This window comes from Podarcis muralis, chromosome 1 (assembly GCF_964188315.1).
Source record: "Podarcis muralis chromosome 1, rPodMur119.hap1.1, whole genome shotgun sequence".
Lineage (NCBI taxonomy): Eukaryota > Metazoa > Chordata > Lepidosauria > Squamata > Lacertidae > Podarcis > Podarcis muralis.
The window spans coordinates 104,435,840-104,449,908 of NC_135655.1; the positions used below are offsets into that span (position 1 = coordinate 104,435,840).

Consider the following 14,069-nt stretch of genomic DNA (forward strand, 5'->3'; position numbering starts at 1 on the left):
GCGCGCAGGCGGGCGGCGCCTGGGCCTAGCGGAGCCGCGGGTTGGCGTGCGGGGTCTGCCCGGCGCGAGGCCGCAGCTGGGCAGCGCAGGAGCCGGTGGTGGTTGCGGTGGCGGCGCGCCTCCTTCCTGCTCGCCACGAGGCTTCCTCCGCCGCAGGGCCCGGTGTACGCTAGGCTGCCTCGGAGCCGCCGAGCGCCTTTCTCCTCGGGGCTCCTGCGCTCGGCTGCGGGCGCCTGGGAAGTCCGGGGGCGCCGCCGCCGCCGTCGTGCTCGACAGGGGGAAAGGGGAGCCCGGTCCAGGCCTCGGGGAGGTGCTGCCTGGGGACTCCTCCTCCTGCTGCTCCTCACCGGCCGCCTCCCTCTCCAGGCCAGGCGGCGAGAGAGTCCCCGGGAAAGCAGCGGCGGCGTGGCTGAGCCTCGGAGGAGGAGCAGGGTCTCTTCTCTCGGCCGGGAAACTGTGAGTCTCCTCCTGGAACTCCTCGGGGCCTCGTGATAGGGACCTAAGAGGCAGGGGGCTTTATTAGGGCTCTGTCTCGACCCCCCACCCACCCCGAGCCTGGTTCAGCTCCAGAACCTGTTGTCGATGCAAGGGGCTCATGTGGTACAGGTGTGAAGAAGGCGAGGCCGCCTCGGATCATGTGCAGAAGGCTTTATCCTCGCGGTGTGGCTGATGCTGAACACCCCTCGCATTTGCTTTGTTTGGGAGCTAACCCACAGGTTTCCACTCGCATCCATAGATGGGACTAGTGGGGCGGGAGTAGTACTGGCCCTTCCTCTTAAGTTGCTGTGTGAGCCACAATCTGTTTTGATTCTGGGGGTCAGCTTCCCCTCCACATGCGATGTAGCAGTGAACTCAGAAGTGCTGTGAACATGGGCTAAGTGCTCTCTCCCCAATTGAATAATCCCAGCATGTCTCAGCATATCTGGGTCAAGGGGAAATTCCGCGAGGGTGAGCCTTAGCACTTCTCATTTTAGAAACAGTATCGCCTCATAAGGGAAAATTGTGATGTGGTTGACTTATTTATTTTATTTATTAACTTTGATTAGGACTCTCTTTTTTTAAAAAAGTGGTCCATCCCAAATCAGTTGTCTGGGTGTTCTTTCTAGATTCCAGTTGGTAAATAGTAACTAATTCTCTTCTTCCTCCTCCTCCTCCTCCTCCTCCTCCTCCTCCTCCTCCTCCTCCTTATTGATTTATTGCAGGCAGTATAAAATGGGTGTGCTGTGAAAGAGTATGAATGGAATGCAGGGCTGGCCCTACTGTTAGGCAGAGTGAGGACTTCAGGAGAACTACATCTCTGTAAAGCACATGTTGTGGTTGCCATGGGAACACTGGCAGCAAAGGTCTTTCAGTGACAGTCTGTTTCCTGGTCTGACCATGTAGCTTTACATACATTGTGAGTTTCTCCACATTCCCTGCCCCACCAGCCTTCAGGAACTTGCCGCTCAGTGGTTGCAAGTCATGAGGTTAATAATTGTTTATGCTAGAACCGGCACTTGCATGTGGGTGGGTGTCGGAACTGCAGGGAAGCTATTTCCAGTTGTATTCTTGAGGTGAGAGTAACATGTGCTCTGGCCTTGAGTATTTATATCTGCCTGTTGCCAGGGCTGGCCTCTATTGGGGCAACTGAGGCATCCCTCACATCGTTTTATCATGTTTTTAATATTCTGTTGGGAGCTGCCCAGAGTAGCCGGGGAGGCCTGGCCAGATGGGCGGGGTATAAGTAGTAAATTATGATTATTATTCTTACTATCCGTTGCATCTGCCATCCATCCGGAACTCTAGGCTGCTAGTTAAAATTCTGCTGCATCTCTTGTCACCATGGCAATGATGTTTGAGGTCATTGAAGCTGGCATGAAGGAATAATACTACTATAGCAATGGGGCCATGGATCCTTGTTTAACCTCAACAGGAAACCACAGGAGAAGCAGTACAGGAAGTGAGAGGATGCAAGGTTTACCTGTAGGTATCTAATGGCCGGCTAGCCAAGCTAGACTTCTCTGTGGCTCCTGGTGCACTCATGGTTGGAACATGTATTTGTGCATGTTTGTGCACTCCCACAGAAGGAGCAATTGTTCATCAAGCCTCACTCACCTGAGACCTGGAGAAGCAAGAGGTCAGGTCCTCAGCCTGGAAGTAGTGGTGATAGATATGTTGCTCTTTGAAGATAGATTCGTGACCCTGTGCAGTGGTGTCTTAAAAACCTTTTACCCTGTTCCAGCTCAAACTGTATGTTGAGCCAGCTACGTATAGCCTTTAACCAAGTGCTTAGCAGAGTATCATGATATTTTCACAACCCCTTGTAGGAAAGCAGAGAGTGAAAGAGTGTTCAGTTCAGCCTGTGTTACAAGCGGCCAGATTTTTAAGCATTCAAAGCCAGAACTGGCTGGGTTTTTGTATGATCTGTATGACTGGTCACCGGATTTTGTATGATTTGTATGACTGGTCATCAAATTTCACCATGTATTTCACAAATAGTGATTCATTTTAGTTTTTGCTTTCTAAATCTGGGAATAAGCCCAAAGTATGGTACTGTACATAAGAGTCTTTCACATTAGTCATTAAGACCCTTTCCCTTCCCTCTTTTTTTAAACCAGTGCTTAGGATTGAATCTCAACCCACCTACTTTTATAGAAGCAGTCATTAAGTTATCACTTGAGCAGAAAGTTTTGTGTTACTGCAAACAGATTGGTTAACAGCTGCCTCCTTGTGTCCTTTCCCAGTTCAGACATTCCTCATGTGGAGGTTTATCTGATATACCAATCCTCTTCAAAGACCCGTCAAAAATAAGGTTAAGGTTTCTGGGTGGGTGAAATTTTTTTTGCCATTAATAGGTGCCGGTTAAGCTCAATTCACTTATTTTTGTGTGTTGAGAATTGTTAACCAACATATAGAATGAAGACTGCTAATGACGCCTTATGAAGCATTGATCTTGGTTGTTGGTTTGGTAGTACTGTATAGATAAGTACATGTGAATGGTGTGCCCTTGTAGACCTCCTATACCAAAATGGGGGGGGGGGGGATAACAGGGCACACTGTTTTGAATGATGCAGCAAGCCAGATGATAGCTAATCAGGCCTGCATGTTCATGCAGTTCTAGTAAACTCATAGTTTGACTTACTGTGTCATGCGAACCAGATGCTACCTTTAAAAATCCTTAACCTTTCTGTTCTCCATCTAATGGTTCTGTGTCTAGAAAACTTGATGCAACACTTTCTTGATAGGCTTAATTATTATTTTTTAACTACAGGGAGGTACATTTAGAAAGGATATATAGTGGTACCTCGGGTTACATACGCTTCAGGTTACAGACTCCGCTAACCCAGAAATAGTACCTCAGGTTAAGAACTTTGCTTCAGGATGAGAACAGAAATCATGCTCCCGTGGCGCAACGGCAGCAGGAGGCCCCATTAGCTAAAGTGGTGCTTCAGGTTAAGAACAGTTTCAGGTTAAGAACGGACCTCCGGAACGAATTAAGGACTTAACCTGAGGTACCACTGTACCTCCTAATATTCCTAGCTGCTTAGGGACAAAGGTGCAAAATGCCCAAACTTATTTTAGCGACTTAATTAAGTAGTTTGAATTGTGCTGTTTTCTCATATATTATGCTTAAAATGTCAGAAGCAGCTAGACATGTTTCTACTAGTTCTTAATCCTATTTAAGTGCACCCATGATACCTAGAAGCAACTTCCATCTTCATCCTAGCATGCATGCATAGAGGGAGTGGCCTACAAGTGGTTGTGTTTTGTTAAACTTGACTTCCTTAGTGGCAGTAAGAGGGATGTAGGTCATCTTCAGCAAGTCTGGTCCTGTTTCAGCGTATTGACAAATGTGCTTGGTACTTCTGTAGAGCTTTACAGAAGGCACTTCTTGCAGATACTTGTTAATAGTGTTCTGCTGTGCCTGATCCCTTTAGATTTAACATGGCTCACTGCATAAACAACACAACTTACAAATTCATTGCAATGTCATTGAAGGGATAAAACTGGCAGCGCCTAAGGAGTAAATAGAAAGTTATAGGTTTTGCATTGTTTATTGCTAGTCAGTAGGGAAAAGCATTTTGGTACCTTAGAACAGTGTTCCCTAACCTGTGGATCCCAACCTGGGTCACGAAGCTTGCCCAGGTGGGTTACAGTCTTTATAAGTAAACCCGAAATTAGCATTGGTTTTAGTTTGTAGCTGGGTCCTAATTGAACTGCAGCCTGTCACCAGCAGCACCGACCTCTGCCCATTAACCAGTTGTTGGAACCCATGATGCAAACATCCTTCCTGACTGTAAGCACACACTTGTTTGTTCCAACTTCCTCCTGCCCAGCTGGAGAGGCATTGTAATTCCTCAGCGCCAGCCATGGCTTGCATCCATTTTCTTTCCTTACCGAAGGAACTCTGGGAAAGAGAAGCAGAGAAGGCTTTTGAGGAGCTCCTGTGGGAGAGATGGAGGAAGGTGGAGGAAAAAAGGGGATGTTGGGGAGTGATGAAAGGTGTAGCTGTGACAATCTTGTTTAGGATTGCAGTCTGTTAGTGCTGTGGACCTGTATAGAGTAACTCTAGTGGAACTCAGTGGAAATTACCACTGAGTAGATGTTAGTATAGGACTACCATCCTAAACACACTTAACAGTGCAGCCCTAACCATATCTACACAGAAATAAGCCGTATTGAATCCAGTGAGGCTCACTTCAAGATAAGTGGGCTTGTTTTCCAGCCTTACTAAGGAATATAGCCTACTAAAAATAGTGAGAATTACTTATTCTAAGTGAGCATGTTTAAGGTTATGTCGCAAGGATGCAATCCGATGCACAATTACCTGGAAATCAGTCCCATCAAATCTGCTTCAAGTCATAAAACCAAGCTATGGGTGGTGATGCTTAAATATTACTGTTCAATTGATTTGTGGATTTCACCGTTTTATCTGTTGCCCCAGAATAAATAACTTCATGTTGCAAAATGGGAAGGTGGAGAGGTGTTTAGCACCTAGCAGCTCTTTCCACATGTTACATGAGCTATAATTAAGGTTTGGCACATGGCTTATGGTTTGTGCGGGAGATCGAAACCATGAGCCCGGGGTGGAGCAAAGCAGCTGCAGTCTTCTCTTTAGGCGCCTGTGCATTCATACTAAACTTGTGTATTTGCACTAAGTCATGTGACGCAGGCTGTTTGGTCTGATTTAACTCTGAAGAAATCTGGCTGCCATAAAGGAGGATGCCTTGCTTGACACATTAATGTGTCTGGGGGGAAAATATTGATGCTGAAATCGTAGACCCTCTTACCTGGGAGTAAGACCCTTTAAATTTGGTGGGATTCACTTTCAGTAGATGTGTATATGCTTAAACTGTGAATCAGCAGAAGATAAGAAGGAACCCAAAACGACCACAACAAATTAGAAAAAAGACACATTGTTTGAACTGTAGAACACAGTGAATAGTATTAAATGACATATTGATGCAAAAACCTAGAATGCTTGTAAATTTGGGACAGTTTTTCCTTTAAATACTCTACATATTGTGACTTGAGAAACTTTACCTGCCTGTATCTAGCCTTAACCAAAGTGAGGGTGGGAGGGAAGAAAGAAAGAAAAATCTAAAAAGCTTGGTCCTTTTCTTTTTAGAGTCAAATGTCAAGCTGCTTCCCTCCCTGGTGTCCAAATGCAATCTCTTTTTAATTAAAAAGGAGGGGGAAAGCCAATTGCTTGGCTTGTGCCCCTGGTTGATAGCAACGAAGAATACAACTTGACTCCCTGTGAACAACTCAGCTTCAAAAAAATACCAAGTGCCATTGCCTTGCAGAACAGACAGTGTTACCGTTATTATTGGCCAGTTGTCTTTGTGATCACCTAATCTGACTTTTCCTGTAGCCACCAACTAAATATTTTAGTCTTTAAGTAAAGCATACTGGGCACATGCCTCAGTTCTTCCATACAACGAACCAATGTCATGGCTTAAAACTACAATTTTCCTTTCGGTTTCCTCCATCTCCGCTTTACTTGAACTTCTGTTGTTGTCTTAAACTGCCATTTCCACCTTCTGAATAACCGTTCTCGTTTCTATGCCATGGCCAATGCCATGATGCAATCTATCTTCACTTTTTGCTCCCCTATTGAGCTCTGACTTCATGCAACTCCAGGATTGTGATGCAGCACTATAAATCCTCCAACGGGGGCTGCATGATGACATTCTTACATTTTTATTATATAGAGAAATATAATGCTAAGAGAACCTTGTGCAGTAGTAACGCCTGCAACAATCGGATATGGAGGAACCAACCTTGTGCAGTATGGGAAAAAATACAAGTTAAGTGACTAGGAACCTAGGAAGCTGCCTCCATACCTTTAGACCAGCGGGGGCCAAACTTGGCCCTCCAGCTGTTTTGGGACTACAACTCCCATCATCCCTAGCTAACAGGACCAGTAGTCAGGGATGATGGGAATTGTAGTCCTAAAACAGCTGGAGGGCCAAGTTTGGCCATGTCTGCTTTAGACCGTAGGTCCATCTACGTCAGTATTGTCTGCAGTGACTCGATGGCAGTGGGTCTCCAGGGTTTGAAGTGGGTGACTTTCCCAGTCTTACCTGGAGATTGAATCTGTGGCTTCCTTCTCTTCTACTTCCCTTCTACAGCCCTTCCCCTGGATCTTAACCCGGCTGTTAACTATGTACAGTGCAGAGTTCACTCTGACTTGATAGTGACTATAATAGTATAGTTAGTTTTATTATTGTTTTATCTACAGTGGTAATGCTTCTTTCTGCCGAAACAGTTTTAAGTAGTGCACATGTTCTAGCCAGTTATTCTGATGTCCCAAAGAGTTATATTAAAAGAAGGTTGCATGCATACCTAATTTGAAGATTGATATGGCTGCGCTGAGCCACTCTTGAATTCTTGGCAGCCGCAGGTCTTCCTGGGAGAAAAATGAAAGCTGCGGTGATCAGTCAATTAATCAGTTAATCAATTTTAAACACTTTAATCGACTGAAAAGTGTTGCCATTTAATTTTTTTTATTAGCTGAGTTTAACAAAAGTTAATGGATTGTATCTAAGCCATACCCAGAGCAGGCCCTTTGAAATCATTGGTCATGTCTGTAGCTTTCAATGGGTCTGCAGTTTCAATCCATTTATTATAACACAAGGCATTACAAGAAGAACCTCCCCCTTTCCTGTTTTACATGAAGAAATGCCTCTTGGAAGTTATATGAGTACAGTGTTTTTAAAAACGAGGAGCAGGGCTTTTTTTTTAGCTGGAGCTCACCAGAACTCAAGTGGGCACCATAAGAGAACAAGGGAGGTGTTCCTGGTGAGTTCCTGCACCTCTTTTTCTAGAAAAATAGCACTGACAAGGAGTATATTTCCCCCACAAAAACCTATTGTTTTCTTCTTACTATTTAAATATATTGTAAATAATTAAGGCTTACTTGGGTGCAAACCCAATTGAACAGTGGGATTTTCTCATCTAAACATTCGTAAACTTGTATGATCAGTCAACTGAGATTTCTTATGACAGGCGTTGTTTGCTTGTTAGAGAGGGGAACCTATGACCCAGGAACCAAATGCAGCCCCCCAAGCTTCTCTGTCTGACCCATGGGACTTTGCACTCCCTCCTGAGCCACACACCCTCTCCCCATGCCATGTCCTCCTTCACTGGCTCTGCTTTGTTCCTTCCTCAGGTGTTTTTGCCTGGCTAGAATGTGTCCTCGGATAATCCCATTTACTTGCCTGGCTGGAGGATTGAGTGGTGTGCGTGTGTGCGTAGAGCCTACTTAGAAGGCAAAATGTTCATTTGTTGTTCTGGCCCCATCCACCACTGCTGTGTGGCCCCTGGAAGGTCGCTCAGAGAATAATGTGGCCCTTGGGGTGAACAAGGTCCCCCAACCCTGTGCTAGAGGTTCAGATATTGAAATGATGTACACTTTAATAGCCACATCAATTGAATGCATGGTCAGAGACTGATTTTGGGGGGGGGGGTTTGGAGAAGAGCTTTGATTTTGAAAGAAATAACTGGCAGCAGATGATGTGTCGGAGGTGAACAATAATTATTTATAGTGTTGGAGTGCACAGACAGGATTTCACTCTATCCCACCCCATCCCTGGCTCTTACATCTGTTCTGGGAACTTCAGCCTTTGCTTTCACAAAGCTCGCCTCACATGGGTCGGAGTAGCATATGCGCCAAGGTTGTAAATAGCTGGCGTTACCTGTGGAGCTTTACCCGTGGGGCGCAGGAGTAGTTTCTTGGTGGCCAAGCAGAGACATTTGTGGAAACGTCTCTCTTTTAAAAACCATATATTTGTTTTATTTCAGGCCACATGTGAGGCAGCAAGTAGACTAGTAAAGATTCCTGGATGGTAATCATTTTTGTAGGCTTACAGTCATACCTCATGTTACGTTTGCTTCAGGTTGAGCGTTTTCAGGTTGCGTTCCGTGGCGACCCAGAAGTGACGGAATAGGTTACTTCCGGGTTTCACCGCTCGCGCATGCGCAGACGCGCAAAATGACATCATGTGCATGCGCAGAAGCGGCAAATCGCGATGCGCAGATGCGGGTTGTGTTCTGTTCAGGTTGTGAACGGGCCTCCGGAACGGATCCCGTTTGCAACCAGAGGTACCACTGTATTGGCAAGGCAAGCTGTAAAAAAAAAAAAAAAAAAGGAAAGGAAAGGAAGGAAAGGAAAAAAGTCTACATTGTAACAGGCTTGTGCATTTTAACTTTGGGAAGGATGGGAGAAAAATTCCATATGGCTCTTCAATGCCTTTTGAACAAAGCTCAACAAAGAGAGGGTGTAATTATAATTGAATTTGGTGAAAGGCTGAACGCCTTTCCTTCCAGCACTTACAAACAATGGTTTATCAGGGTGCAACTGATGATCGCATTTGATAAGCTTGTCTTTCTCATTCCACAGCTAATCTGCTGGCAGGCAAAGGCGCACCTGTTGGCAGCTGCTTCTTAATTTACAGCCTGTGATACTCAGAGTGCTGTGCTGGTACAACCGCCTTTGAAACGAGCGGTTTAAAAAACAAAAGCAAAAAGAACAGTGGATTGGTTGGTACTGGCGACATATGGAACAAGAGGATGCACAAAAGGGTTAATAGGATTACGTTTGGGGAGAGACCATAGTTCAGTGGAAATGTGATTTGCATGGGTGAAATCCCTGGCCTCTCCTATTCAGATGTTGCGCGTTATCATCAGCATACCGGTTACAGGAGGCACCTTGCCCCAAATCTCCTTTAACAGTTGAATCCTGACGAGATGAGTGGTGGTTTCCAGGCCTGGAAATTGGGTTGCGTGCCAGCTCTGGGTAGGGTTGTTTCCCCTCTGAAGGAGCTATTGTGTAGTGTGGGGACTGGACCCAGGCGATGATAAATCTCATTTGATTACTGCAATGCATAATACGTCGGGCTACCCTTGTGCCTGGTTCTGAATGCAATTGCTCAAGTGCTCAGCAGGACACTCAGCTTTACACATACCATACCCATGTTGAAAGCTCTGCGCTGCCTGCCTGTTAGCTACTATGCCAAGTTCAAGGCAAATGTTTTTGACATTTAATGCTCTAAACAACCCGGGAGCCAGATACTTTGTAGGCCACCTCCCCTATATAGACCAAGCTGACTCTGCGTCTTACTACTACTGAAACATTGGCTTGTTTACATTCCCCTTTGTCTCTGCTGCAAGCGCACTGCAAAGTTGTTTAGCAATCCAGGGTTCTTCTTTGCTGCTGAGCTATCCTTCTTGTACGCTTCCATCTTAATTAATTAATTAATTAATTAATTAATTACATTTATATCCTTCCATTCCCTCCCCCCCCCCCCCAAAGGAGTCCAGGTAATTTTAATATAAGTTTATAGCTGTGTGGTTTTCTGGACTTTGAAGCTTGGAAAGGCCACACTGGATGGGGGGTAAGTGACCAGAGAAGGGAGCTAGTCCTCACTGTTAACAGAGAAATTTGTCCCAATGTCCTTTTCTTCTTTCACTGACCCCAAAGTTTCAATTACTTGGGGGGGGGGGGAATCACCTGGCTCATGAAGATGGGGTAAATGAAGGAAAGCCACACCATGTAGATAATAATAGTAGCTTTTCCCTTTGCAGAGTTTAGTTTTGGGATGGGGAGAAGATGGATGCAACCATGGCTAGTGTTGGAGTTGTTTGGTGGTGCTTTTAACAATTTTTTTTAGTTTAGTTTATTAAACTTGTTCATCACTTTCCACCCCAAGGTAGCAATTAGCAGGAACAACATAAAAATACAGAGATACAAGACATAACAAAACGCTTATTAAAACAACACAAATAAGCTAAAAAGTGTCCATTCACATGATCACTTAAAAACACACTGAACCACCTTCTTTAAAATATACTGTGGCTCATATATTACCAAAAGCCCTTTAAAGCCCTTTGTTAGCATTGGAACATATGTGAGGAGCAATGCTAATATATTATTGAAATGAGAGCCCTAACTGGACGCAGCATAACATCATCCAGGATGTGGTTAAACATCTGCATGATGTCTACTTCATTCTGTTGAGACTGGAATGATGGATGTGCTACAAGTTGGCTAAATGATTATAGATGTATGCTATATTCACAAATAACTTTCACATCACTTCCAATATCCTCTGTATCAGAATTCTTTCAAATTCTCCCCAAACTCCTATTTATTGGGTAGGCAGTTTGCAAGCATGACATTAGGTTCAGTCTTTGCAGACCAAAATGAATGAATAAGATCTGAGAGTTAATAGCCTCACCAGGGATATAAAAATAAAAAATAAAAATAAATAAAAATAAATTTATTATTTACATCTGGCTGGGTTCCCCAAAATTTCATATTCTGCTTCCCTTGCCACCCGTAGCCATCCACTACATGCTGCAAACATTCTTAGTCTCATCTAGTGTTGCAAGTCTCTCACTTGTTTTCTTTTGATTCTAATCCTAAAATCTTCCTGTGAACCTCACAAAATCACTATCGGAACTTCCTTCTACCCCTGGGAACACCCTCTTTTCTTTCTACAGCGAGTAGCTCTAGGTAGCATTCATTTTTCTTCTGGTATCTCCCTTCTCTTAGTCTTCTCTAGTGTCCTTTCTTCTCTCTTTCTCTCTGTGGCTTCCTGTCTCTGCTATGTATACTAGTTAGAGCTTGTATACTTTAACCCTTCCATTAGTTTAAAATGTTTTGAAATGTGCCTGTTGTTAGTGCGTTTCTCATGAAAGCCGGCGCCAATTTGATTTTTTGTTTTACTAAATCCGGTAATTCCCTTTTGATACAATGGCATTGTTTGGGGTTTTCTCTTTGCTGTCTTTGGGCTAAATCCCAGTGTGCTGTTTCCAGAATGTGTTCGAGTTCAAGGGGAAAAGTTCCTGAAATGGGTTGCATGTGAGAACTGCATGCTTGCATGCATGCAGGCTGCATGCTTCTGAACAAGTCTCCCCTTCTATCTCCCTTTGCTGCCACTCACGTGCTTATGCTAGGGCGGGGAGGAATTTATAGATCAATGTTCTCTTAGGGCCACTGACAGCTATTGTCTCAGAAGTTGTAAGGGCTGAAAACTGCTGAGACAATTTTTTCAAAGCGGCAAGAGCACTTGATAGATTGGGGAGAGGACTCTCCACAGTACCCCTCTCATTTGATACCTGTTGGGGAACCGGAGCCAGGGGTCACACGATCCCATTGACTGGCATTCTGGATCTGTTGTTGTGAGGATAACTACCATCTGCCTAAAAATCCATTTTTATTACTGCAAACTGCTTTGAGAACCACTGTGGCTGAGAAGTTGTATACAGCTCACTTTATCATATTTGTATGTATTCTTTTTTCTTCTTCTGAGGATAGCTACTTCCTCAAGTTTCTCTTGTTTCTGGTTTAGACAAGTGTTCTTCCCTGACTTTGTATGGTTGTGAACATTCTTGTTTTCTTTCTTTTCCTAGGATTAGAAAATGGCTTTTCGGAGGGTCGTGAAAGGGACTATCCTCATTGGAGGCGGTGCTGTAGCGACTGTGTTTGGCCTCTCCCAGTTTTCTCAGTATAGAAACAAGCATGTAAGTAGAAACTGATTTATGCATTTTTTAAAAAATTGTGCAGAAGTTTATAAACTGAGCCTTTGAAATATGTGGCTTCTTTGTTCTAATAGCACACCCCACCAGCAGCAGGAAAGGAGCAGTAGCTGGGTCAACTGCAAAGCAGGTAGAACTTTTCTTATCATCTTCCTGCTTTGCTTTGCTTTGCTGCTGCTTCCTCCTGAAGGGAGAGGAGAGGTGCTGGACCACCCCTGGAGGACACTGGACACACCCACCGCTGATTTGCAACAGCTGACACCAGACTTCTGGATGGAGGGGAAGATTAAACGGGCTAGGGGGATGTTGGTTCGATGTGAGTGATTTTTGCACTGGGGGAGATTGAGGTTTTGTTTATTTGCTAATTAATGGGTCAGAAAATTGCTTTTGAGTTGTTTATTATTTCTTGTTCGCTACTATTTATACAGCTGGTATGCCCCCCCCCCCAAGAATGTTACATTACATGAAATGTTAATGTATTAGAATGGTAATATGTACAGTGGTGCCTCGCAAGACGAAATTAATTCATTCCACAAGTTTTTTCTTCTTGCGAGTTTTTCGTCTTGCGATGCACGGTTTCCCATAGGAATGCATTGAAAATCAATTAATGCGTTCCTATGGAAACCGACTTCAGACCAGGTCCGGGGACAGTCTGTCCCCCGACCTCTTCTGAAGGCTGGGGGGGGGGGGGACAAGGGATTTTCTTCCCACCCCCAGCATTTAAAAAAACCCCGGGACAGCGGAGGGCTTCTCCGCTATCCGGGGCGATCTTAAAATGCTGGCGGGCGGCATTTTAAAATTGCCCCGGGACAGCGGAGGACTTCTCCGCTGTCCAGGGCGATTTAAAAGCCCTCCGGGACAGGCAGGCAGGGGGGGCAAAGACTTTCGCCCCCGCCCGCCTTCAGAAGAGGTCCAGGACCTCTTCTGAAGGCAGGTGGGGGGCGAAAGTCTTTGCTCCCCCCCCCCCGCCTGCCTTCAAAAGCCCTCCTGGGACAGCGGAGAAACACGCTGCGTTTCTCCGCTCTCCCGGGAAGGCAGGCAGGGGGGACAAAGACTTTTGCCCCCCGCCTGCCTTCAGAAGAGGTCCAGGACCTCTTCTGAAGGCAGGCGGGGGGCGAAAGTCTTTGCTCCCCCCCGCCTGCCTTCAAAAGCCCTCCGGGACAGCGGAGAAACGCGCTGCCCGGGGCGATTTTAAACCCGCTGTCCCGGGTTTTTTTAAATGCTGCTGGGCGGCAGCGCTGCCGCCTGGCAGCATTTTAAAATCGCCCCGGACAGCAGAGAAGTCCCCCGCTGTCCCGGGGTTTTTAAAAAACCTCTCCGCCCCCCCGCCAGGCTTCGGAAGGCTGCTCCGAAGCCTGGCGGCGGGAGGAGGTCCGAGGACAGTGGAGAAGACGCGCTGCGCTTCCCCGCTGTCCTGGAGATTTCCCTATGGGCTTTCGTCTTGCGAAGGAAGCCCATAGGGAAATTCGTTTTGCGAAGCGCCTCCAAAATGGAAAACCCTTTCGTCTAGTGGGTTTTCCGTCTTGCGAGGCGTTCGTCTTGCGGGGCACCACTGTATTGTATATTTTTCCTTCACTGTAAGTCGCTTGAAAATCTTTGGGTGACAAGCAACTAGTAAGTTGAATGAATGAATGAGACTACTCACATTGTACTGGGATGGTGCTGTGTTAAGAAAAGTGGGAGAAGCTTCAGTTGAGAATGGACTAAATACCTGCCTCTTTTCTGACCTTGCAGCCCTCCATTCTCTTCTTGCAGTTCTCACACTGAGGGCTGTGCTCAACCAAGTAGTTGCATTAGTGGAAGCCAGCACAATGATTCCTACCAGAGCACCAGGATTTCCCTGTTCTCCTCTTCCCACACAGTCCCCAAATCTGCTCCAGAGGGTCAGGAGAACCCCAGAACAGTGGGCCATGGGAGGAGAGGGGAGATCATTCAGTCCAGCAAGCAGAAATGCTCATGCTGATGGAACGATCTCCGTAGGTCTACACTGAATACAACTCTGAGATTCCTTTATTAGAAATGGTAAAATATATATTTGTCCTGAT

The 14,069-nt window shown here is 45.5% G+C and overlaps 1 protein-coding gene across 2 annotated transcripts in view; it reads left to right on the forward strand.

Moving 5' to 3' along the window:
* The window catches only part of GPD2 (glycerol-3-phosphate dehydrogenase 2), a 97,022-nt gene that overhangs the window by 225 nt on the left and 82,728 nt on the right, over nt 1-14,069 (forward strand). Inside the window, exons 1-2 of one of the 2 annotated variants that reach the window (XM_028746184.2) lie at nt 369-456; nt 11,899-12,009. In XM_028746184.2, coding sequence (XP_028602017.1) covers nt 11,908-12,009 — 102 coding nt within the window. In that variant the 5' untranslated portion in view covers nt 369-456; nt 11,899-11,907. Of the gene's footprint in view, nt 1-368; nt 457-11,898; nt 12,010-14,069 lie in introns of those variants that run through there. The other variant, XM_028746177.2, reaches the window with a different exon arrangement.